The sequence below is a fragment of the Pristis pectinata genome, chromosome 24 (assembly GCF_009764475.1).
Source record: "Pristis pectinata isolate sPriPec2 chromosome 24, sPriPec2.1.pri, whole genome shotgun sequence".
NCBI lineage: Eukaryota > Metazoa > Chordata > Chondrichthyes > Rhinopristiformes > Pristidae > Pristis > Pristis pectinata.
Genome location: NC_067428.1, coordinates 23,891,691 through 23,913,893, shown reverse-complemented (window position 1 = coordinate 23,913,893; position 22,203 = coordinate 23,891,691). Strand labels below are relative to the sequence as shown.

The 22,203-nt window shown below is 43.1% G+C and overlaps 1 protein-coding gene across 2 annotated transcripts in view; it reads left to right on the top strand.

Moving 5' to 3' along the window:
• Positions 1–21,833, top strand: part of LOC127582465 (phospholipid phosphatase 2-like) — a 90,978-nt gene extending 69,145 nt beyond the window's left edge. For both annotated transcript variants that reach the window (XM_052037745.1, XM_052037743.1), the window contains exons 6-7: positions 9,993–10,169; positions 17,444–21,833. In XM_052037745.1, the coding sequence (XP_051893705.1) occupies positions 9,993–10,169; positions 17,444–17,584 (318 nt within the window). In that variant the 3' untranslated portion in view covers positions 17,585–21,833. The remainder of the gene's footprint in view (positions 1–9,992; positions 10,170–17,443) is intronic.
• The last annotated feature ends 370 nt before the right edge of the window (positions 21,834–22,203 follow it).

The following is a 22,203-nucleotide window of genomic DNA, read 5'->3' as shown; positions in this document are numbered from 1 at the left end:
TTAGAGAAATCGACATTCTTGCCTTCAGGTTGGCGGGAGCTGTTTCTCTAATCTGCATCTAGCCTCAACTTGGCAGTAAAGGAGGCAGAGGACAGACACATCGGTGTGGAAATGGGAGGTGGAATTAAAATGGCTGGCCACCGGGAGATCCTGCTGTTATGGCAGATGGAGCGAAGGTGCTCGACAAAGTGATTTCCCCCAATCTGCGTGGAGGCTCACCGATGTAGAGGAAGCCACACCGGGAGCACTGGATGCAATAAATGAGCAATTGACTGCAAAATGGATTCTGAATCAAAGTCGCATCAGTACTGGTGACGACAGCTTAATGGTTTATTCTAAAATCCAACCTGGATCATTGGGTCGTGAGCAATCGTTTCCCTAACTAGCAGATGGCTTTTGAATCAGCTTTGCTTTGTGACTTGGCCATGGGAATTTATTCAATTGTTCTCTGCAACTTAAATTTTCAAGAAAGGCCTTGACATTTTGAATTTCCAACCAGAGTTTAGTGCTAAACTCTGCTTGCTTGTGTGATTGTGTTTTTCTAGTGCCTCCATTTGATCCATCATGTCTAAGCTTTTACTTGTTCCTTCATGGGATGCAGATGTCAGCTAGGAAGGCCATTGTTTGTTGTCCTTAACTGAGTGAAGAGATGATCACTTTGATGGATCTGGAGTCAGGTATAGGGTAAGATGGCAGATTTCTTTCCCTGAAGGGCATTAGTAAACCAGATGGTCCAGTAGTTCGTGGTTTCCATTACCAATACTGCTTTGTAACAATCTGAATTCTCCGAATCCTTCTGCCACGATGCAGGCAAACCTGATGCAAAGGCATCAAATTCTGATGAGGAGAAGGAAGTCTGATATTGTTTTTAATGGTTGAGATTGGGTTAGGAGCCTTCAGGGAAAGGACAGTAGGATAAATAGTCTCCATAAAGTCATGCCATTGTTCCCTCTTTGTCACTGGGCCCAAATACCACAGTCCTTAACTACATCAGTACTGTCATTAGAACATAGAACACTACAGCACAGTACAGCCCCTTTAGCCCACAATGTTGTGCTGACATTTTATCCTGCACTAAGATCTATCTAACCCTTCCCTCCCACGTAGCCCCCTATTTTTCTATCATTCATGTGTCTATCTAAGATTCTCAAATGTCCTGAATGTATCTGCCCCCACAACCTCTGCTGGCAGTGCGTTCCATGCACCCACCACTCTCTGTGCTTAAAAAAAAAACTTACCCCTGACATCCCCCTTTTATATCTTCCTCCAGTCACCTTAAAATTATGTCCCCTCGTGTTAGTCATTGTCACCCTGAGAAAAAGTCTGACTGTCCACTCGATCTATGCCTCTTATCATCTTGTACACCTGTATCAAGTCACCTCTCATCATCCTCCTCTCCAAAGAGAAAAGCCCAAGCTCGCTCAACCTATCCTCTTAAGACATGCTCTCCAATCCAGGCAACATCCTGGTAAATCTCCTCTGCACCCTCTCTAAAGCTTCCACATCCTTCCTATAATGAGGCAACCAGAACTGAACACAATACTCCAACTGTGGTTCTATAGAGCTGTAACATCTCTTCGCGGCTCTTGAACTCAATACCCCGACTAATGAAGGCCAACGCTACATACGCCGCCTTAACAACCCTATCGACCTGCGTGGCAACCTTGAGGGATCTATGGACGTGGACCCCAAGATCCCTCTGTTCCTCCACACTGCTAAGAGTCCTGCCATTAACCTTGTATCCTGCCTTTGAATTCGATCTCCCAAAGTGTATCACTTCACACTTATCCGGGTTGAACTCCATCTGCCACTTCTCAGCCCAGCTCTGCATTCTATCAATATCCTGTTGTAATCTACAGCAACCTTCTACACTATCCACAACACCGCCAACCTTTGTATCATCAGCAAACTTACTAACCCACCCTTCCACATCCTCATCCAAGTCATTTATAAAAATCACAAAGAGCAGGGGTCCCAGAACAGATCCCTACGGAACACCACTGGTCACCGACCTCCAGGCAGAATGCGGTCCATCTACTACCACCCTCTGTCTTCTATGGGCAAGCCAATTCTGAATTCATACAGCCAAGTTTCCCTGGATCCCATGCCTCCTGACCTTCTGAATAAGCCTTCTATGAGGAACCTTATCAAACACCTTACTAAAATCCATGTACACCACATCCACTGCTCTACCTTCATCAATGTGCTTTGTCACATCCTCAAAGAATTCAATCAGGCTCGTGAGGCACGATCTGCCCCTCTCAAAGCCATGCTGACTGTCCCTAATCAGCCTATGCTTCTCCAAATGCCCATAAATCCTGTCTTTAAGAATCTTCTCCAGTAATTTGCCCACCACTGAAGTAAGACTCATTGGTCTGTAATTCCCAGGGTTATCCCTACTTCCTTTCTTAAACAAAGGAACAACATTTGCCACCCTCCAATCATCCGGCACTACTCCTGCGGCCAGTGAGGATGCAAAGATCATTGCCAAAGGCGCAGCAATCTCTTCCCTCACTTCCTATAATAACCTTGGATATATCCCGTCCGGCCCCGGTGACTTATCTATCTTAATGTTTTTCAATAGTTCCAGCACATCCTCCTTCCTCACATTGACATGCCCCAGCATATCAGTCTGTCATATGCCATCCTCACAAACGTCAAGGTCCCTCTCTCTGGTGAATACCGAAGCAAAGTGTTCATTAAGGACCTGCCCTACCTCTTCTGACTTCAGGCACATGTTTCCTCTTTTATCCCTGATCGGTCCTACCCTCACTCTAGTCATCCTCCTGTTCTTAATATACATGTAGAATGCCTTGGGGTTTTCCTTGATTCTACTCGCCAAGGACTTCTCATGCCCCCTTCTAGCTCTTCTTAGTCCATTCTTAAGCTCCCTCCTGGCTACCTTGTAACTCTCCAGAGCCCTATCTGATCCATGCTTTCTAAACCTTAGGAAAGCTTCTTTCTTTACATGAGACATATTCTTTACATTCTTTACATTACATGAGACTGGTTCAAAAACTACCACCACCTCCCGTAATTAGGGGTGGGCAATAAATGCTGCCCTTGCAGCAACATTCACATCCTGAAAAATGAATAAAAATAGACTCTCTTTCAACCATCTAGGTTGGGGGGCGGGGGGGGAACATGGTGGAGAGTGATGAATTCCTGCTTCATCGTTTGCACTTAATGTGCTGTATGATGATAAATGCTTCTGAAATTCAGTTCGCTTCAATGCAACTGAATTTCGAAAGTGGGGTGTAAAGCACAGCTGCTCCTAAATTGCATGTATAGCACCAGCAAGAGGACAAAATTAGGCTTTGTGGGCTTGACCACAACAGCAGGTCTACGGAGAGGAAATCTGATACTGTGTTTTGAAGTTTGAATACTACAGGAAAGAATTATCCAGCGTGTAATGTCCCATGTGTGTTAATTTTCTGAGAACTCCCTCTAGTGACTGATCAATAAATAAGTAACTTTATTCTTTTGAAATATAGAGTCCTAGAAAGAGACACCACAGAAACAGACACTTCTGCCTGCCTTATGTCCACGTTGACTGTCAAATAACTTACTATACTAATCCCACATACCAGCACATGATCCATAGTCACCTCTGCCTTGATGATTCAGGTACTCAATTAGATACTTAAATGTTGTGAGAGTACCTGCCTTCACCACCACTCAGGCAGTGCATTCCAGATTCCCAACCACCGTCTGAGTGAAAAAATAGTTCTTCCTCAGATCCCCTCTCCTCCTTGCCCTTATCCCATGCCCTCTGCTATGAGGAAAAGTTTCCTGCCATCCGCCTTTATCTACACCTTGCATTATTTTGTAGACCCATCAGTACTGCCCCTGACCTCCACGCCAAACAGAACAAATCTAGCTTATCCAATCTCTCATGTCTGAAGTGCTCCATCTCCTGCAACATCCTGTGAATCTTCTCTGCATCCGTACCAGTACAATTTTGTCCTATAGTGTGATGACCAGAATTGTTCACTGTACTTTAGCTGTGGTCAACCTACATTGTGTAAAATTGGACCATAACCTCCCTGCTCCCTATTCTGTGCCCTGGTTAATGAAAGCATATGCTTTCATATATCCCATATACCTTCACCACTTTATCTTCCTGTGCTGCCACCTTCAATGATTCTTGACTTGTACATCAAGTTCTCTCTGTTCCTCAATGCTCCCTAGAACGCTGCCATTCACTTTGTATGTCCTACCCTTTGGTCCAAAGTGCATCACTTCACACTTATCAGGATTTGATTCCCAATGCCACTGCTCTGCCTATCTTGCCAACTGGTTGCTTTCAGCCTGAGAGTGGGTTTGGGCTTAGTTACGATGACAGGGTTTCAGCATTTGATTCACTGGCAAGTAAGGCTGAAATCTTCTGCCCAGCCATTATTTTGAGGTAGAGTGAGCACACAATGATCAAGTTGTGGGCTGACCCCAGAACACACTACGCAAAAGATGAATTTCACTGTGCTTCGATGTATATGTGACTAATAAAGGTATCGTCAATATGTATCTCCTGCTTTGGCCTCCTTGCCAGCCTTCACTCTGCCTGTAACTAGCGGGGAAGCTACTTTTAACCCAACAATCCAGATCTCATTTTCTTGGTATGAGCTGTGGTTCATTTAACTGCCCTCCCAACTGTGATCCTAAAATGAGTTTACACCCACAGGAAATTCTATCCTAGGAGTCAGTATGATGCACCTCTACAGTATTGATGCTGCTGTTCTTTGGAAGGAGTGTACCTCCTGAGACTTCATCTCTCCCTCACTGTCAGTAAAAGATCCTCTTTCTCCTCCCTCGCCACCCCTATTCCTCCCCTCGATTTGACCCCATCCAACTCGTTGCCCATGTTCCTATTGGTCATCTCCTCTCGTTCACCTCCTCTTCTCACTTGCTTTCACTGACACCTGGAGCACATATGGTGGGCCAGTTCCCTACATAGTAGAAAGCTGATTGGCAAGTCAAATGTTAATTTTCAACATTTCAGAAGGTGATGAAAATATTGCCCGTTGAGCGTAAAATACATTTACTATGTGTAAATATTTTTTGATGGCTTGAAATGTGTTGGAAAATCATTGGTGGGGGCGGGGGGTAGGGAGAAAGAGTTTTATTCCATGTATGTTGGAAACTGCAACCAACAATTCCATCCCACAACATATCACAATCCTTGAGGCTTGTTGGCTTGTGCTGTATAATATTCCTATGTGATTTGGTTCCATTTACATAAAAGTTTTTACATCATGTTTTCTGCCAGGTTAGTACAAATGCATAAATCAAATCTATTGGCAACCTGAAATCCCAGTTTTACCCAAGGTAAGTGGTTTACAGAAAGCCAACAAATCCTGGATGCACATGACCAACAGCACATTTTGGTCTCTTCAGTCATTTTTCTGGTTTCTCATCCCATCTTCAAGATCAGCAGTGCTCCCTTCTATGAGGGGCACAGTGAACCTACCAAGTTGCTATGGTAACTCTGTGGACTGGTGTCTCCCCTGACAATGGTACTAACACCATGCCAAAGAGCCTTTGTTCTTACAAAGCTTACTGAGAATTGACTTGTCATTTTCTGAAAATGTGGGCACAAATTCTCTCAGCTGTTCAGGTGTAGTTAGCCAATCTTCTCTTGGGCATTGCTGCAACCTTACAATTACATCTTAAAACTAATTTTGACAGTAGATCTATTTCTGGTTGGACTTCAAGCTCAGACTTGCTGATACAGAATAGTTCCTTTGTGCTGGAGAGAGTGCAAAGGAGATTCGCCAGGATGCTGCCTGGATTGAAGGACTGTCATTATAGGCAGAGATCGGAAAAGCTAGGCCTGTTTTCCCTGGAACGATAGGTTTGATTGGATATAGAATTATGAGAGGAATAAATAGGGTAGATGGTCTTGATCTTTTTCCCATGGTAGGGGTATCAAAAACAAAAGGACATGGGTTTAAGAAGTTTTAAAGGGGATGTAAGGAGAGTCATTTTACACAGAGCAGTTGATATCTAGAATATGCTGCCAGAGGAGCTGGTGGAATCAGATCCAATCACTGTTTAAGAGAAATATAGACACACATTTAAATAGGCAATGCTCAAATGGAAATGGTCCTAATGTGGGCAACTGGGATTACTGTAGGTGCGCAAAAAGATTGGCATGGATTTGGTGGACAAAGGTGACTCTGTTTCAACAACTATTGAATATCATTGCTTCATAAATTTCTCCTAAATGTTCTGTACCTGGAATCTTGTACCAAACTGGAGAGTCCAGATGCTATCTGGAGTGGAGCCTCGAAGCTCCAAGGTAAGCAGTCCCCTTTATCCCCTACATCTAAACTTGGGAAACAGTAGTTGACCTTTGTCAGTCTGGATCAAACCTTTTGGGGAGATGGGGGGGATTCAGAGTTCAGACAAAATCCAAATTACATAACAACAGGGCAACAAGTGGAGTTGATGTAGAGTGGAACCTGGCTACCCAGCCTGAGCTTGAAGGAAGCAGACTGTTTTGGGATAGGTTTGGGATGAGTTTTTAAAAAAAAAACTCCTCAGGAAAACAAGAAAAAAAAGTTAAATTGAACTGTTGCCTACTCCTGATCACACTACCACTGACTGCAAGGGTGCTGTGTAACACAAATTGGTATAGGCACAGGAGCATCCTTGCACCAACACTTTCTGGTCTATCAGTCTGCTGCACTGAGAAATGGCCAGGAGTGGTCAAATCAGTGAGATTAGGGTAGGGTCTACAGGTGGGCTGTTGAAGTGTTGGGGCCTGTTAACAATGAGAGAGTGGTTGGAAGCTCTGAATCCTCTGTATGTGGTGGGAAGGTGTTCTATGCAATCCAGGGTAGAAACTCCAAGATCAAATCCTTAGAATCTTGAGTTTTACAAAGTGTTGGTGTTAAGAGGGATGTGGGTGGCTTGGTACAGGAATGTTATACATTTCATTGAGACCACCTCTCATTCTATAATATGCATGGGTCCAGGCTGCTTAATCACTTTTTATAGGACAAACCTTTCATCCTGCAAGTCAATCTCATGAACCCATCATTGCACATTCTCTACTGTATGTACATCCTTTGGTAGGGAGATCAGACCTGTACATAAAGTGAACACAGATACAACCAGCAATTCAAAAGGCAGACATGCCTATTATAACACAGGAGGGCATTCAGACCATCAAGTTCATAATAGCTCCCAGCAGAGCAATCCCATCACTCTGATATCCCCCCTTTTCAATTCCTTGTACCTTGCAGTTTATTCTTTCTAGTGTGCCCATCAACTTGCCTTTGAGATGTAGGAGGGAACTGGAGACCCAAAGGAAAGTTGTGGGGAGAATGTACAGACAGCACCCTGAGGGCAGCATTGGACCCAGGTCCTTGGAGCTGTGAGCCAGCAGCACTAACCGCGGCACTGCTTGCTTACCAAATGGTTTGTTTGCCTTTATTGCAAGAAGGATTTGAGTGGACACAACTTTCTGAAATTGTATGGGGCCTAGGTGAGACAAAAGCTAGAATATTATGTACAGGTCTGATCTCCCTACTAAAGGATGTACATACAGTAGAGAATGTGCAATGATGGGTTCATGAGATTGACTTGCAGGATGAAAGGTTTGTCCTATAAAAAGTGATGAAGCAGCCTGGACCTAAATATATATTATGGAATGAGAGGTGGTCTCAATGAAATGTATAACATTTCTTGTGCAACTTTATAGGGTAGGTGTATGGATTATGTTGCTGGGATGTCTGGAACCAAAGGTCAAAGCCTTTTAACAAAAGGGGTCAGCCATTGTCAACTGAGCTGAGGAAAGATTTCTGCATCTAGATGTGGTGACTCTTTGGAACTCTCCACCCAAGATGGTGTGGAGGCTCAGTGGCTGTGTAAAGTCAAGTACAGTGATGGATAGAGTTTTGGTACTAAAGGAATCGAAGGATATGGGGTTAATGTGGGAAAATGACACTGAGGTAGAGAATCAGCCGTAGTTTTATTGATTCACTGGTAACCTTTGGGCTCAACGCAGTTGTCTATAGAGTGAGGGCACTTTGCAAGGTGCGGTCCAGCAGGGATTGCAGGAAATCTGTTGACCTTCATTGCAGGATGATTTTAAGAACAGTGTGCACTCAGTAGAAAGTGGTGCAGGCTCCTGCATTTGGCAGCCTTGCTCCAGCTGGCTCTGCCCAGGGAGTGCCGGGCCTGGGACTGAGTCTGCAGGTCATTGATAGCAGCCACTCACAGCTCGTGTGGAAGGTGCAGGACTCTGTCAGGCAGAGATCCACTGTGTTGACCCAGTTGCTAGGCAGCATTAAGCCAATGTTATGCTGACATTTTTTTTAATCTTTTGAACAGTCATTCTGACTATGACCAGAGCACATCAACTCAGTGTCAAGCCTCTAGGGTAATCTGTGTGCAAGATAGCTTTTGCAGCACAATTAATGCCCCCGATTGCCAAACAGGAATTGTTTCCAGTGCAGGAAGAGTTTTAATGCTTTATCATATTCTTAATGAGCTCTTTTGCTCTGACAAATCCCATGAACTATCCTTATCTCCTTCACTTCGTGTCAGAATCTCTCCTCAGAGCTCAGCAAGCTTTTCCCATACAAGGTGTGTGACCGACTGACTGGGAGATGTTGATTGCTATAATTAGTTTAGTTCTGTCATTATTGAGCTAGAAAATGAACTATATGAGGCTTGTTGTCTTTTCATAAGATCTCCAGAGTTTCAAACAGTTATTTGTTGGAATTGCAGTGAACTATAAAGAGGTTGCTGAAAAACCTGGTTAGGTTGTACTTCCTCTTTTATAACAATTCTACATCATTCCTTAACATTATGTGAGGTGGTTCTGTCAAAAATAAATTACATTGACCTACTTTCTTTTTCTTCACATTTTCATGCTGAGTACACCTGAAAAAGGTTTATTTTTTAAGCAGGCTGGCTTTGAATGGAATATTGCATTAGGGCCAAGTTCAACATTTAGCCCTCATGGCAGTAATTTGCAAATATAATGCACAGACTCTGTTTTCAAGCTTTCCCTACTTGAAAATACTTAAGCTATAGAATATGTTAGCAACCAATACTTGAGATGTACTCAAAAGCATATGAGCACGTTCTCCAACCATGTGGGCTTGTGGAGGAGTCTCAGAATGACTAATTCCAAATTCCTCTGCCTATTTACCATTGCCTTCCTCCATGCTGACCTGCCTGAACATGTGGCAAACAATGGAGCAACTGAGTTTTTCAAACTTCTGCAGTGAAACACATCCTTAGCTTCATAAGTGAGATTGCTCATTGGAACACCCTGCCTGTGAGGTGTCAAATTATTTACTGTGTGGATTCAGTGTGACTTCATTGTCACTTTCGATTCTGCTCTTAACAATTCTGAAGTTAACTGATGTAAATGAGTCAGTGCAGTTGTATATACTGCACTAAGAATAGAGGAATATTAGAAAATTTCTTTCTGGGTTCAATTGTACTGTTTTTCCTGAATCAAAAATTGTTTCCAGGATTTGAATGCAGATTCTAGGGTAACACTATCGTGCAGGACTGCTGGAGAGAGCTAACCTTATTGGAGGTATCATCCTTCACGTGGGGAAATGAGTTGAGGCTGCATCTTTTCCAGATCCCACATAACTTGTAGAAACATCTGCTACTGTTCAAATAATTAGGTCCAATTTCCAATGCTATTCAATTTCCTAGCTAATGCAACCTTGCTGTATCTGATGTGGCCAGGTTTTGCTTGTATAATAGTAGCAACTGTACTTCCAACATATTTAGCAGCCTGTGTATTATTTTTGGTGACCCTAGGATGTGAAAGTCACTACATTAATGGCTATTCCTTTGGTCATCTGGTGCCTTGTTTGTGGGCTTAAGCCTTCTCTTCCTTGTGGATTAGCCATCTTCCTAAACTGATATTTTAAAAATTCTTCTTTTGACATTCCTGCTGAGAAGGAAATGAAGCCTTGATAACTTTCTTATTTCTCTTCCGTACCCCTCCCCTTCCCCAGCTCTATTTGCAGGTACGTTTGAAGGGCAAATGGGCCAGGCTTTTGCGGCCAACCATCCAGTTCTTCCTGCTGGCCTTTGCGATATATGTGGGCTACACGCGAGTCTCTGATTACAGACATCACTGGAGTGATGTCCTGGCTGGATTCCTCCAAGGAGCAATTGTGGCAATTTTAATTGTGAGTATTGAAGGCAGAGCTAATCTGGTGTCTTGGGATTATTGATGCACCACAGGCATGGTCCTTCCATTCCCCACACTGCCTCCTCCCAACCTCGCACACCTTGCAACCAGCCAGGTCCTACATTCTTCATTACATGTTGGTGCTAAGTGATACCCCTCTCCTTTGAGTCAGGGATTTATGAATCAGGGTTCCACTCTGAAGATGTACGTGCAAACTCCAAGCAGGTACTCCAGTGCATGAGTGCTGAGTGTTGATTTTCAGATCAGAATCCAAACCGAGGCCCTTTCAGGTTGGTGCCACAGTTGTATGTTCAGGGGAGTACTCCTCTGTGTCTTGGTGACATCTATTCCTCAAACATTGTCACTGAGAACAAATGATCCAATCGTAGTCATACAACACAGAAAAAGGCCCTTTGGCCCAGCTGGTCCATGCTGACCAAGATGCCCCATCCAAGCTGGTCCATTTGCCAGTGTTTACCGCATAACCTAAACCTTTTCAATCCATGTACCTGTCCAACTGTCTTTTAAAAGTTATTGTACCTGCCTTAACCACTTCCTCTGGCAGCTAGTTCCACATAGATACCACCCTTTGTGTGTAATTTTAAAAAAAGTTGCCCTTCAAGTTCCTCTTAAATCTTTCCCCACTCACTTTAAACCTATGGCCTCTAGTTATTGATTGGGGGGTGGAGTGGAGGGGGACGATGGAGTGCATTCACCCTATCTATGCCCCTCATGATTTTGTACACCTCTATAAGATCACCTCTCAGTCTCCTACACTCTAAGGAATAAGGTCCTGCCCAACCTCTCCCTATAACTCAATCCCTCAAGTCCTGGCGGCATCCTTGTAAGTATTTTCTGCACTCTTTCTAGTTTAATAACATCTTACCGATAGCAGGGCAACCAAAACTGAATGAAATACTCCAAGTGCAGCCTCACCAGCGTCCTGTGCAACTGCACCATGACTTCCCAACTTTTATACTCAGTGCCCTGACTTGTGTAGGCCAGCGTGCCAAAAAGCTGCCTTCACCACCCTGTCTACCTGTAAGTCCACTTTCAGTGAAACGTGTACTCCAAGGCCCTCTGTTCTACAACACTCCCCAGGGCCCTGTCATTCACTGTGAAAGTCCTACCTGGATTTGACTTACCAAAATGCAAGACCTCACAATTATCCAAATTAAACTCCATTTGCCATTCTTCGGCCCACTTACTCAGCTGATCAAGACCACCTGCCCCCCCCACCCCCCCCCCCCCAACCCCAAGTAATTTTTGACAACCTTCTTCATTGTCCACTATACCACCTTTTTAGTGTCATCTGCAAACATATTAACCATGCCTTGTACATTCTTATCCAAATTGTTGATATAGATGACAAACAACAATGGGCCCAGCACCGACCTGGTCTGGAGCAGCAGCTCAATGACCTTCGGCTGATTAAGGACAGCGAGCAGGAAATAGACAGGAGTTATAATGAGTCTGTAGAGAGTACCTCTGTGGCGGTCCCCCTCAAATCGGTATCTCATTTTAGATTCTGTTGGAGAGGATGACCTGACAGGAAGACCACAGCAACTGGGACCTTGGCACCGTGCCTGGTACTGTGGTCCAGCTGGGAAAGAGAAGTGCAGTGGTTATTGGGGATTCTATAGTGAGGGGTACGGATAACAGATTCTGCAAAACAGACAATGAATCTCGGATGGTGTGTTGCCTCCCTGGTGCCAGGGGTACGGGATGTCACGGACCAGGTCCAGAATATTCTGAGGGGAGAGGGTGATCAGCCAGAAGTCTTGGTACGTGTAGGTACCAGTGACATTGGTAGAAAAAGAGAAGAGGTCCTGAAGGAGGTATACAAGGAGTTAGGGAGAAAGTTGAGAAATAGGACCTCAAGGGTGGTAATTTCAGGATTACTACCTGTGCCACGTGCCAATGGTAGAAAGAATAGAAAGCTCTGGCAGATGAATGCGTGGTTGAGTGACTGGTGCAGGGGGCAGGGCTTCAGATTTCTGGATCATTGGGACCTTTTTTGGGGGAGGCATGACCTATTCACTAAGGATGGGTTACACCTAAACTCCAAAGGGTCCAATATCCTGGCGGGAATGTTTAATTTAGCTGTTGGGGAGAGTTTAAACTAATCTGGCAGGGGGATGGAAACCAGGATGTTAGGATACAAGATGTTAGTGTAAGGGAGGAAGTTTATAGAAACAAGTCCAAGTCAGTGTGCAGTGAGGATGGCAAGAAGGACAGGCAGGTGAGAAGTCAGGATAATTTGCTGAACAATAGAAGTACAACAAATCAGGATGTTGGGATACAGGATGTTAGGATAGAAGATGAGGTATATAGAAACATGTCTAAGATAGTGTGTAGTGAGGATAGTAAGAACGACAGGCAGGTGAAAAGTCAGGATAATTTGCTGACCAATAGAAGTACAACAAAATCAATAGCAGATACTGGACTAAATATACTATATTTAAATACATGTAGCATTAGGAATAAAGTAGATGACCTAGTGGCACAACTACAGGTTAATAAATACGACATTGTGGCAATCACCGAGTCATGGCTTTATGACTGATGTGATTAGGAACTGAATGTCCAGGGGTACACAGTGTATAGGAAGGATAGGCGGGTAGGCAGAGGGGGAGGTGTGGCCATGATGGTTAGTAATGATATAAAATCAATAGAAAGGAAGGACATTGGGTCAGAAGAGGCAGAATCCTTATGGATGGAGCTAAGAAATAGCAAGGGTAAAAGGACAATAGTAGCAGTTATATATAGGCCCCCTAATAGCAGTCAGGAAGTGGACAATAAATTGCAGTTTGAAATAGAAAAAGTGTGCCAGAGTGACAATGTGAAGATAATTATGGGGGACTTTAACATGAAGGTGGACTGGGAAATCCAGCAAGGCAGTAGATCTCAGGAGAGTGAGTTTGTGGAATGTCTACGGGACGGTTTTTTGGAGAAACTTGTTGATGAGCCCACCAGGGGATCGGCTGTTTTGGATTGGGTGCTGTGTAACAAACCGGAAGTGATTAGGGAACTAAAGGTAAAGGAACCATTGGGAACTAGTGATCACAATATGATTGAGTTCAGTTTCAAATTTGAGAAGGAGAAGCTGATAACTGGTGTATCGATATTTCAGTGGAACAAAGGAAATTACAGCGGTATGAGAGAGGAGTTGGCCCAAATTGATTGGAAGAGTAAGCTAGCTGGAGGGACGGTGGAGCAGAAATGGAAGGAATTTCTACAAGTAATAAGGCAAATGCAGGATAGATATATTACAAGAAAAAAGGTTTTGAATGGGGAAAAAAAGGCACAAATGTGGATAATAAGAGAGGTGAAGGCTAAGATAAAAGCAAGAGGGAGGGCATACAAGGAAGCAAAAATTAGTGGGAGAACAAAAGACTGGCAAACTTTTTAAAAACCTGCAGAAAGAAACTGAGAAGGTCGTTAGGAAAGAAAAGATGAATTATGAAAGGAAGTTGGCAGATAACATTCGAAAGGATACTACGAGTTTTTTTAAATATATAAGGAGTAGAAGAGAGACACAGGTTGTTATAGGACCAATCGATAACGGTGCGGGAGAGATTATAATGGATGATAAAGAGATGGCAGAAGAACTAATGAGTATTTTGCATCGGTCTTCACTGTGGAGGACATCAGCAATATACCGGTTAGTCAGGGGTCTCACGGAATGGAACTGAGTTCAGTTAAGATTACTAGAGAGAAGGTGCTCGGAAAACTAAATGGGCTAAAGACTGATAAGTCTCCCGGACCGCATGAGGTGCATCCCCAGGTTCTGAAGGAGGTGGTTTTAGAGATAGCGGAGGCATTGGTGATAATTTTCCAGGAATCGATAGATTCCGTCATGGTTCCGGAGGACTGGAGGGTCGCAAATGTAGCTCCGCTGTATAAGAAAGGTGGGAGGCAGCATAAAGGAAATTACAGACCTATTAGTCTGACGTCAGTGGTGGGAAAGTTATTGGAATCGATCCTCAAGGATGGGGTTATGGAATACTTAGAGGTGCAAGGCAAGATAGGTCCTAGCCAACATGGTTTTGTGAAGGGAAGATCCTGCCTGACCAACCTATTGGAGTTTTTTGAAGAAATCACAGTTAGGGTGGATAAGGGAGAGGTGGTAGATGTTGTGTATTTAGACTTTCAAAAGGCCTTCGACAAGGTGCTGCATAAGAGACTGATTAATAAGATGAGAGGTCATGGAATTACAGGTAGGATAACAGAATGGGTGGAGCATTGGCTGGTTGGCAGGAAGCAAAGGGTGGGAATAAAAGGATCTCGTTCTGGTTGGCTACCGGTTACTAGTGGTGTTCCACAGGGGTCAGTGTTGGGGCCGCTTCTTTTTACCTTGTACATTAACGATTTGGATGATGGAGTAAATGGTTTTGTGGCTAAGTTTGCGGATGACACCAAGATAGGTGGAGGAGTAGGGAGTATTGAGGAGACAGGAAGGTTGCAGAGAGACCTAGATAGTTTAGGAGAATGGGCAAGGAAATGACAGATGAGATTCAATGTTGAGAAATGTGCAGTTGTACACTTTGGAAACAGAAATAAACGGGCAGATTATTATCTAGAAGGAGAGAAAATTCAAAGTACAGAAGTACAAAGGGACTTGGGGGTACTCGTGCAGGATACCTTAAAGGTTAACCACCAGGTCGGATCGGTGGTAAAGAAAGCGAATGCTATGTTGGCATTCATTTCTAGAGGTATAGTGTATAAAAGTAAGGAAGTGTTCATGAGGCTCTCCGGGGCACTAGTGAGGCCTCATTTGGAATACTGTGCACAGTTTTGGGCCCCATATCTGAGGAAAGATGTGCTGATGTTGGAGAGGGTTCAGAGGAGATTTACTAGGATGATTCCCGGAATGAAAGGGCTTACGTATGATGAGCGTTTGTTGGCTCTTGGACTGTACTCACTGGAGTACGGAAGAATGAGAGGGGACCACATAGAGACATTTAAAATGTTGAAAGGACTGGACAGAGTAGATGTGGTCAAGCTGTTTTCCTTGGTGGGTGAGTCCAGGACCAGAGGGCACAATCTTAGAATTAGAGGGTACAGGTTTAAAACAGAAATGAGGAGAAATTTCTTCAGCCAGAGGGTGGTGAATTTGTGGAATTCCTTGCCACATACAGTAGTGGAGGCCCAATCATTGGAGGTGTTTAAGGAAGAGATAGATATCTGAATAGTCATGGTATCAAGGGATATGGGGATAAGGCCGGAAATTAGGGTTAGGTACCCCCCCCCCCCCCCCACCAATTTCTCATTTCTTTTTTCCTTTTCTTTGGAGCAGACTTGATGGGCCAAATGGCCTGCTTCTGCTCCCTTGTCTTGTGATCTTGTGACCCCTGAGGCACACCACTAGTCTCGGGCCTCCAGTTCGAGAAACCACCTTCCACCATCGTCCTCTGCTTTCTACCGTCAAGCCAATAGTGTATCCAATTAGCCAACTCTCCCTGGATTCCATGTGATCTCCCCTTCCGGAGCAGCCTACCATATGGAACCATATCAAAGGCCCAACTGAAGTCCATATAAACCACATCTACTGCCCTGCCCTCATCAGGTTTTTGGTCAAAAAAACTCAATCAGGTTCATAAGACACAATCTCCCATGCCATGCTGACTACTCCTAATCAACTCCTGTCTTTCCAGATGTACGTATATCTTATCCCTCGGAATCCTCTCCTGTAATTTATCCACCACAGATGTTAGTCTTGCTGGTCTATAGTTCCCAGGTTTTTCTTTGCCACCCTTAAATAAAGGCACAACATTCGCTCTCCTCCAGTCTACCAGCACCTCACTGTGAGACATTGCTCTGCATGACTTGGTTGACTCAATTCAAAAACTATATTAACCGCAAACCCCTTTGAATTACCCTGAGGATCTGAAAGGCATTCTATAATTGCAAGACTTCTTTTAAAGACCAATATGAATAATTGTGGATTTTAAAAAAGAAATCCACTTACAGAGCGAAACTGATTTATTTTTGGAAGAAGCAACTGCCTGGTATGAAACCAAGCAGGAATGATTAGCAAAGTCTCTGAGTGAGATGATTATGGCCAAAATGAAAATAGCTTTGCTACAGTTGTCCACCAATCTCCCTGACTACACAGCACTGTAATAAATTGACCTGTATGATCGGTATGCAAGACAAGTTTTTCCAGTGTACCTCGGTACAAGTGACAATAATAAACCAATACCAATGCCGGTCACTTTCAGCTCTTGATCTTCATACATTCTGATCGAAAGGTGCTGAGCTATATGTGTGAGGTGCAGGCAAGATTGGAATTCACCCCAGTCAAATCACCTGCAGTACTTAGCATCCAGGTTCACAGGTAAAGAGTGTCAGAGGATGGCTCGCATTGTGGTAACACATCCCATGATATGATTTTATAAAAGGGAAGTTCTCTCTCTTGTGTAGCCCATTTCCATCCCTCAATCAACATCACTTAAAACAGATTATCTAGCCCCGATTTCCATTGCTTTTTGTGGAAACTTGCAAAGTCATTGCGTAAATGTAGATCTTTTGTTTGCTTATGATTATACAAGGGGAATGGACCAAGACTGATTGGCCCAATATTTTTCTCAGTATTCTCAATATCTCTGCAATTGTTCTCGTTGATGAAACCCACTTCATTGCTTCCTGTATTTCTTCCCAGGTAATTGTGGTCACTTGCAGCACAGAAAGAGGCCATTCAGTTCATCATGAAAGTGTTGTCCTTGTTTGGAGTAGCCCAAACTAATTTCCCATTAGCCCTGAATGTTTCTCATCCTCAAACACTTTTCCAGTGTTTTTGGTAGAGACCATTCTAGCATTCCCTCTCCAAGTCATTCCATGGTACAATAGCAGAGGCCAATGAAATTTCCTTCTCACCAACAGTGACAGCATTAACTTGACTTGCCTCCCACCCCTGCGCTCTCCCCCGCACCCCGCACCCCCCCCCCCCCCCCCCCCCCCCCACAAGTAACCAAAGTCTGGCACACAGGAAATTGTTTTCCCATTTTCCCATGTAATTCCTGACCACTTGGCTCTTTGAACTCTGAAGAAGAATTAGTCAAGGACATCTGGGACAGCACATCATTAGCTTTTTAACTTGGAAATGGAATTTAACTTGTCAGCAATTTTACAACATTCCTTTGTGATTTCATTCTCAAAATAATCTTAGATTCCTGTCTGTAAGTCCATATTTGTTCATATGGTGTAATCCTGGGATCTTGTTGACACTAACCAGGAACTTGCTAAGTGATGAATGTCTTTGCTTGGCAGGTCCACTATGTTTCGGATTTCTACAAACAGAGGCCACAGTTTTCAGAGGATTCAGAAGCTTCTGAGCCAGAGAGAAAACCCAACATTCCCTTAACCGAAACAGAGCCGATGAATCACTACGGCACAAGACGTGTTCCCTGATTCACTACTGGCCACTCCCCTGCTACCAACTCTGTGCCTTTCCATCAAGCGTCAAAGGGAACCAACGCTTTCCTTCCTTTTTATGTCATTCAAACTTTGTTCCGTTTTCTGTGCGTTACCGCTCAAAAACTTGTTCAGTCTCTTGTGTGAAAGGACCTCTGGCTTGCTTTTGCATGCTTGAGTTATGAGGTTAGATACCAATAGGCTTGCATTGTGCAGATGAAGCACATTGCTAAATTTCTCACAGCTTGCCAGCGATTAAAAGTGTATATTCTTGCCCACCTCCTGCCACCCAAAAAAATCTTAGCTGTATGTTAATATTAAAAGTGTTTTGTACAATTTGTATGGATCCCATTTTTCAGTAAGTAGAATTCCATCCATTTCCTTGGTGCTCTGTGCCAGATCCTGAATAGAAGAAGCTGCTTCATGCTGTTGTCATTGCTCCTTTACAACCATCTGCAAGTGACCCAGGACTCCCCTTTTCTGTTTTCATGATCCCTCTGCTCTGTATTTCACCTCTGCAGAGAGCTGGGGTGAAATTAACAACTTTCCACCCTTGGAACAGCAGCTTGGCCTGAGTTGTGAAGCACCATTGAGAGGGATTTAGTTTTGGTGAGACAGCTTTGGAGAAATCGGGAAGAATATTCAGAATTCCTCTGATACCTCTTCAATGAATATTGAAAGGTATTTCTTGCCCCACTCAGCAAGACCATTCCTCCATGGAGGTTTAGTAGGGGAATGTTCTGTGGTTTAGGTCTTGACTAACTTAGCTAATTGCTGTTGGACAGTGTTTGAATGCAGTGATCGAGCTCAGTGATTCAGAGTACCTGATCCTGACTGCAACCTGGCGGGTTGTGTGGCCAGTATTAGGCTCTAAAATCACTTTCTCCCCCACCCACCATTCTCCCACAAACCAATACTCAGCCTCCTCCATCAGGATATATTTTGAGATGATGCCTGGTACAAGTCACTGGACTTTGTCCTTCCTTTTCTCTCCATTGAAAGTTTATAACATTGAATGGAGTTAAACAATGAGTATTTTTAATGTGTACATTAACCTGGGCACTTTTCTCTCATCTTTTTTTTTAAAAAGGTGTTTACAGTTTTTAACCAAGAACAGTATACTGTCATTGAATTCCCAGTTAGGAGCACCTGTTGACACATTACATTCCATTGGTCTGAAACTCTTACCTTTCTCCCTTTCCCACCACCATCTGACATCATTTTGCTGAGTCACAGAAACCAAGAACAAAGATTAAATTCTCATTTGAAAGCAATGACTGACTAATGTAAAGAACAATGTAATCAGCAGTTCTAATATAAGCAGAAATATCTGTGGAAATACTGGCAGCTAATGTTGAGAGATTTATTTGCTATCTTAATCCTGACAGGTTCTCAATTAATCTCTGTGTGTGTGTGTGTGTGTGTGTGTGTGTGCGTAATGACCTGTTTATAATATTAATGCCTTTTTGGGATGTTGTCAGAATCTTGTGCGATTGAACCATGCCACCATTTGTATTGCATTCAATTTTTATGAAGCAAGTCTCTTTGAAAGAAGTTCAGACAAGCATGATTTGCTGCAGATTTCACACATCAGTTGCATGAAATGTATTTACTGTATATCACAAATGTACTCTGCAGGTTTTTAAATACTGAGTGCTGTGATGTTGCTAGGCATTCTGAAATATATTTATATTGTGGGTTAGTCTTCTAAACACTTTACATAATTGGACCCGTTAAAACTCCTAATACCAAGAAAGGGTAGCATGGGAGAGCAGAAAAGGCCACTTTGATGCCAACTAACCAAGTCCGATCCCCAAGAGAAATAAGCTTCTGTTTCCACCTCGAATCAAGTTTCAAAAGTGTTGCTGGGCAGCACAGCTTGTGCCAACCAGTATGAATTTGGTATGAAGTCCATAAATAAAATGGTAGATTTAACATGACCAGGTAACTGACAGTGTAACAGTTTTATTTATTTTCCAACTTAAATGTAGGTGCTTAGCTCAGTCTTGAGAAACTTACTTTTAAACTGAATCTCAAAGCATTTTTGGAAATTTATATACAACTATTTATGTATTTTTTAGACATTGAGTTGACAAATTTGGGAAATGGCAGATTGTTGCAAATTTTTATTAAATTCAAAATTTATATTCCAAGATTAAAATTTCAGGACCTTTTTAAACAAAAAAAACTCAACTAAACAATGGTTGTAATTCTGAATGCTTTAAGCTAAGTACAAATGTTGGTGAACAAACTCTTTTGACAATGTACTTTAATTATAAAATTTGCAGATATTATACAGCTCATTCACAGTACACATCATTCCCTTTGCTTACAAGATTTACATTATCATCTGTGTAATGTCAGTTTTTGTTTCACATATATTCCATGAACCCCAAGTCCAGGAAGCTTTTACATTGGTTCTAGCCACTCAGTGTGCAATGATGGGAGGACTTTAAACTCTCCTCATTGAACCTCTGCTGCACCAAGCATCACTATGGCCTTTAGCACGTGGACCTTGGAATGTGCTGTGCAGCAACATTGAGTTAGAGCCAGTTCTCTGCAGTGGTAGATGAGCAAGTTTCAGGCTCACCAAAGTGCATCTTTCACTGTGTTCTCAGTTTGTATCCCTGGGGGCAGTTGTACAGCTGTGCCCGATAAACCTCATCCCAAACCACTGCAGCCCTTTCCTGACCACCTTGGCAAACACCCACTACAGGAGGAGATGGATGATGGCACATCCCAAAGCAACCCCCTTGAGGGCAGTGTCCAGAGCTGCTGAAACTTTGGCTGTGCATGAAGGATCTAATGGAGAGGGCCCTTCTTGCCGCCAGCCAAGCAAGACCTTGCTGCTTGATTGAAAGATATTGTGATGAGGGATTCTGCCAAATTACCTTGACAATCTACTCGTGAAACACTCTGACAGGATCCACCATCTCCCTTTCCCACAAGGCCTAGGAATTTCCCTGCCAGCTCTACTTGTAGTCAACAGTATATTTTTTCCACAAACCTTTCAACAAAAGCCAAATGATCCAATTGAATGGAGCTTTCAGTGGTGACGAGGCCAGACTCATCCTTTGTAAGACTGGAAGCTCAGCACCTAGTGATATTTGGTGTTTGCATACCCAAGGTCTACACACATCTTGATGCAGCATCACGCAACGGTACGCTTTTGGCTAAGTTCAAGTGTGCTGCTTGTTCTTGAGAACGAATTGTTTTTGTGTTTCAGCCTCAGGGTACTGCACAAGGTTTGTGAGTGTCACTGCTGTTCTCTGACTACTGACTGCAGCTGGTTAACGGTCACCTAAAGGAACATAAGAAGCCCCGCAGGGGATGTGAAACTGGTGACCCTGGAATACATCAGGAATTTAAGTTGGATTGCATTGGTTAGAGAACTGTGTAATCCCTCTTTAATTTCCCAATGCACTTGTGGGAACAATTAAAATGAATATCGAGAGGTTCTTCATCTTCAAAGTAGGGGAGAATCAATTCCAGGAATCCAAGCACAATCTGCTGCTACAGTCAATGCATGTTGATATCAAGGAGGAGCCAACAAGCCTCTGTCTTTGCCTCTGAGATTATCTTCCGGTCCAGAGTACACTGAGTGAAGCAGATGAGATCTGCTTGCGCTTCTTCCAAAGGAATGACTCCAGGTTATTGTGATCAGCCTGACGTATTAAGGATCTGCAAATCCTTCTTTGCCAGGCTATTTGATTTAAAGGCCACTTACTGCACAGTCTCCCAGCATTTCCTATCCTTCATTTTTGGGTTTTTAAAAGACAGCAAGTGTGAGAGTCTGGGCCACCCTTTAGACAAACTGACCAGATCCATCATTGAAGACAAACGAAACTCCCAGAATCGATAGGTTGCTAACTGAGTTATCCTTGGCTCTCTGGGAATGGGTTAGCCCAGATCTGCTGTGGTTCTATCTGGCAGCATGGCAGAATCCATGAGGCAGGACATCATCACCATCATTTACAGACAGAGGAGGAGTGGGAACAAATCAGAAAATGGCAACACACCTCTCTGCTTAATGTGGAATACAAGATGGTGGTGAACAAAGCCTTTCTTAAAAAAAATTGTTAATGCAATTTAAATTGTTAGATTGCTGTTCTGCTTTTGTGATCTCTGATTTAATTGTAAAATTGCTTCAGATTTGTGCTGAAATTTATAATTTTTTTTCTGTAATAGAGGCAATGTAAACAAGGTATTTTGTTAAATGATGTAATAAAATAATTTTTATACATTTTTTTGGTAGCAATGTGGTGTTGCTCTCAACTGAAGTGTTTCTGACTTATTTTAAACAGCAGAAATGTATGTGCATTCACACCTTGAGTTTAGTGCTGCTGCTAAATGTGGGAGCACAAAACAAACCTCAAAATGTGGTTTGGCTCCTCCAGCACATTTTTGCTCTCTGTCAGGTCAGGTCTTGTCTGTCAGTGTCAGTTAAAATTGAAAGCCTTATTGCATTAACTTTTCATATCACTAAATTCTCCAATCCCTTTACATTAAGGAGTGAGATTTATTAGCAGCCAGTGGTAGAAGGCGCGGAAACAATTAGGTTCTGCACTTCCCAAGTACATCAATTTGACCTGATCTCTCTGCCTTCATTGCTGCAT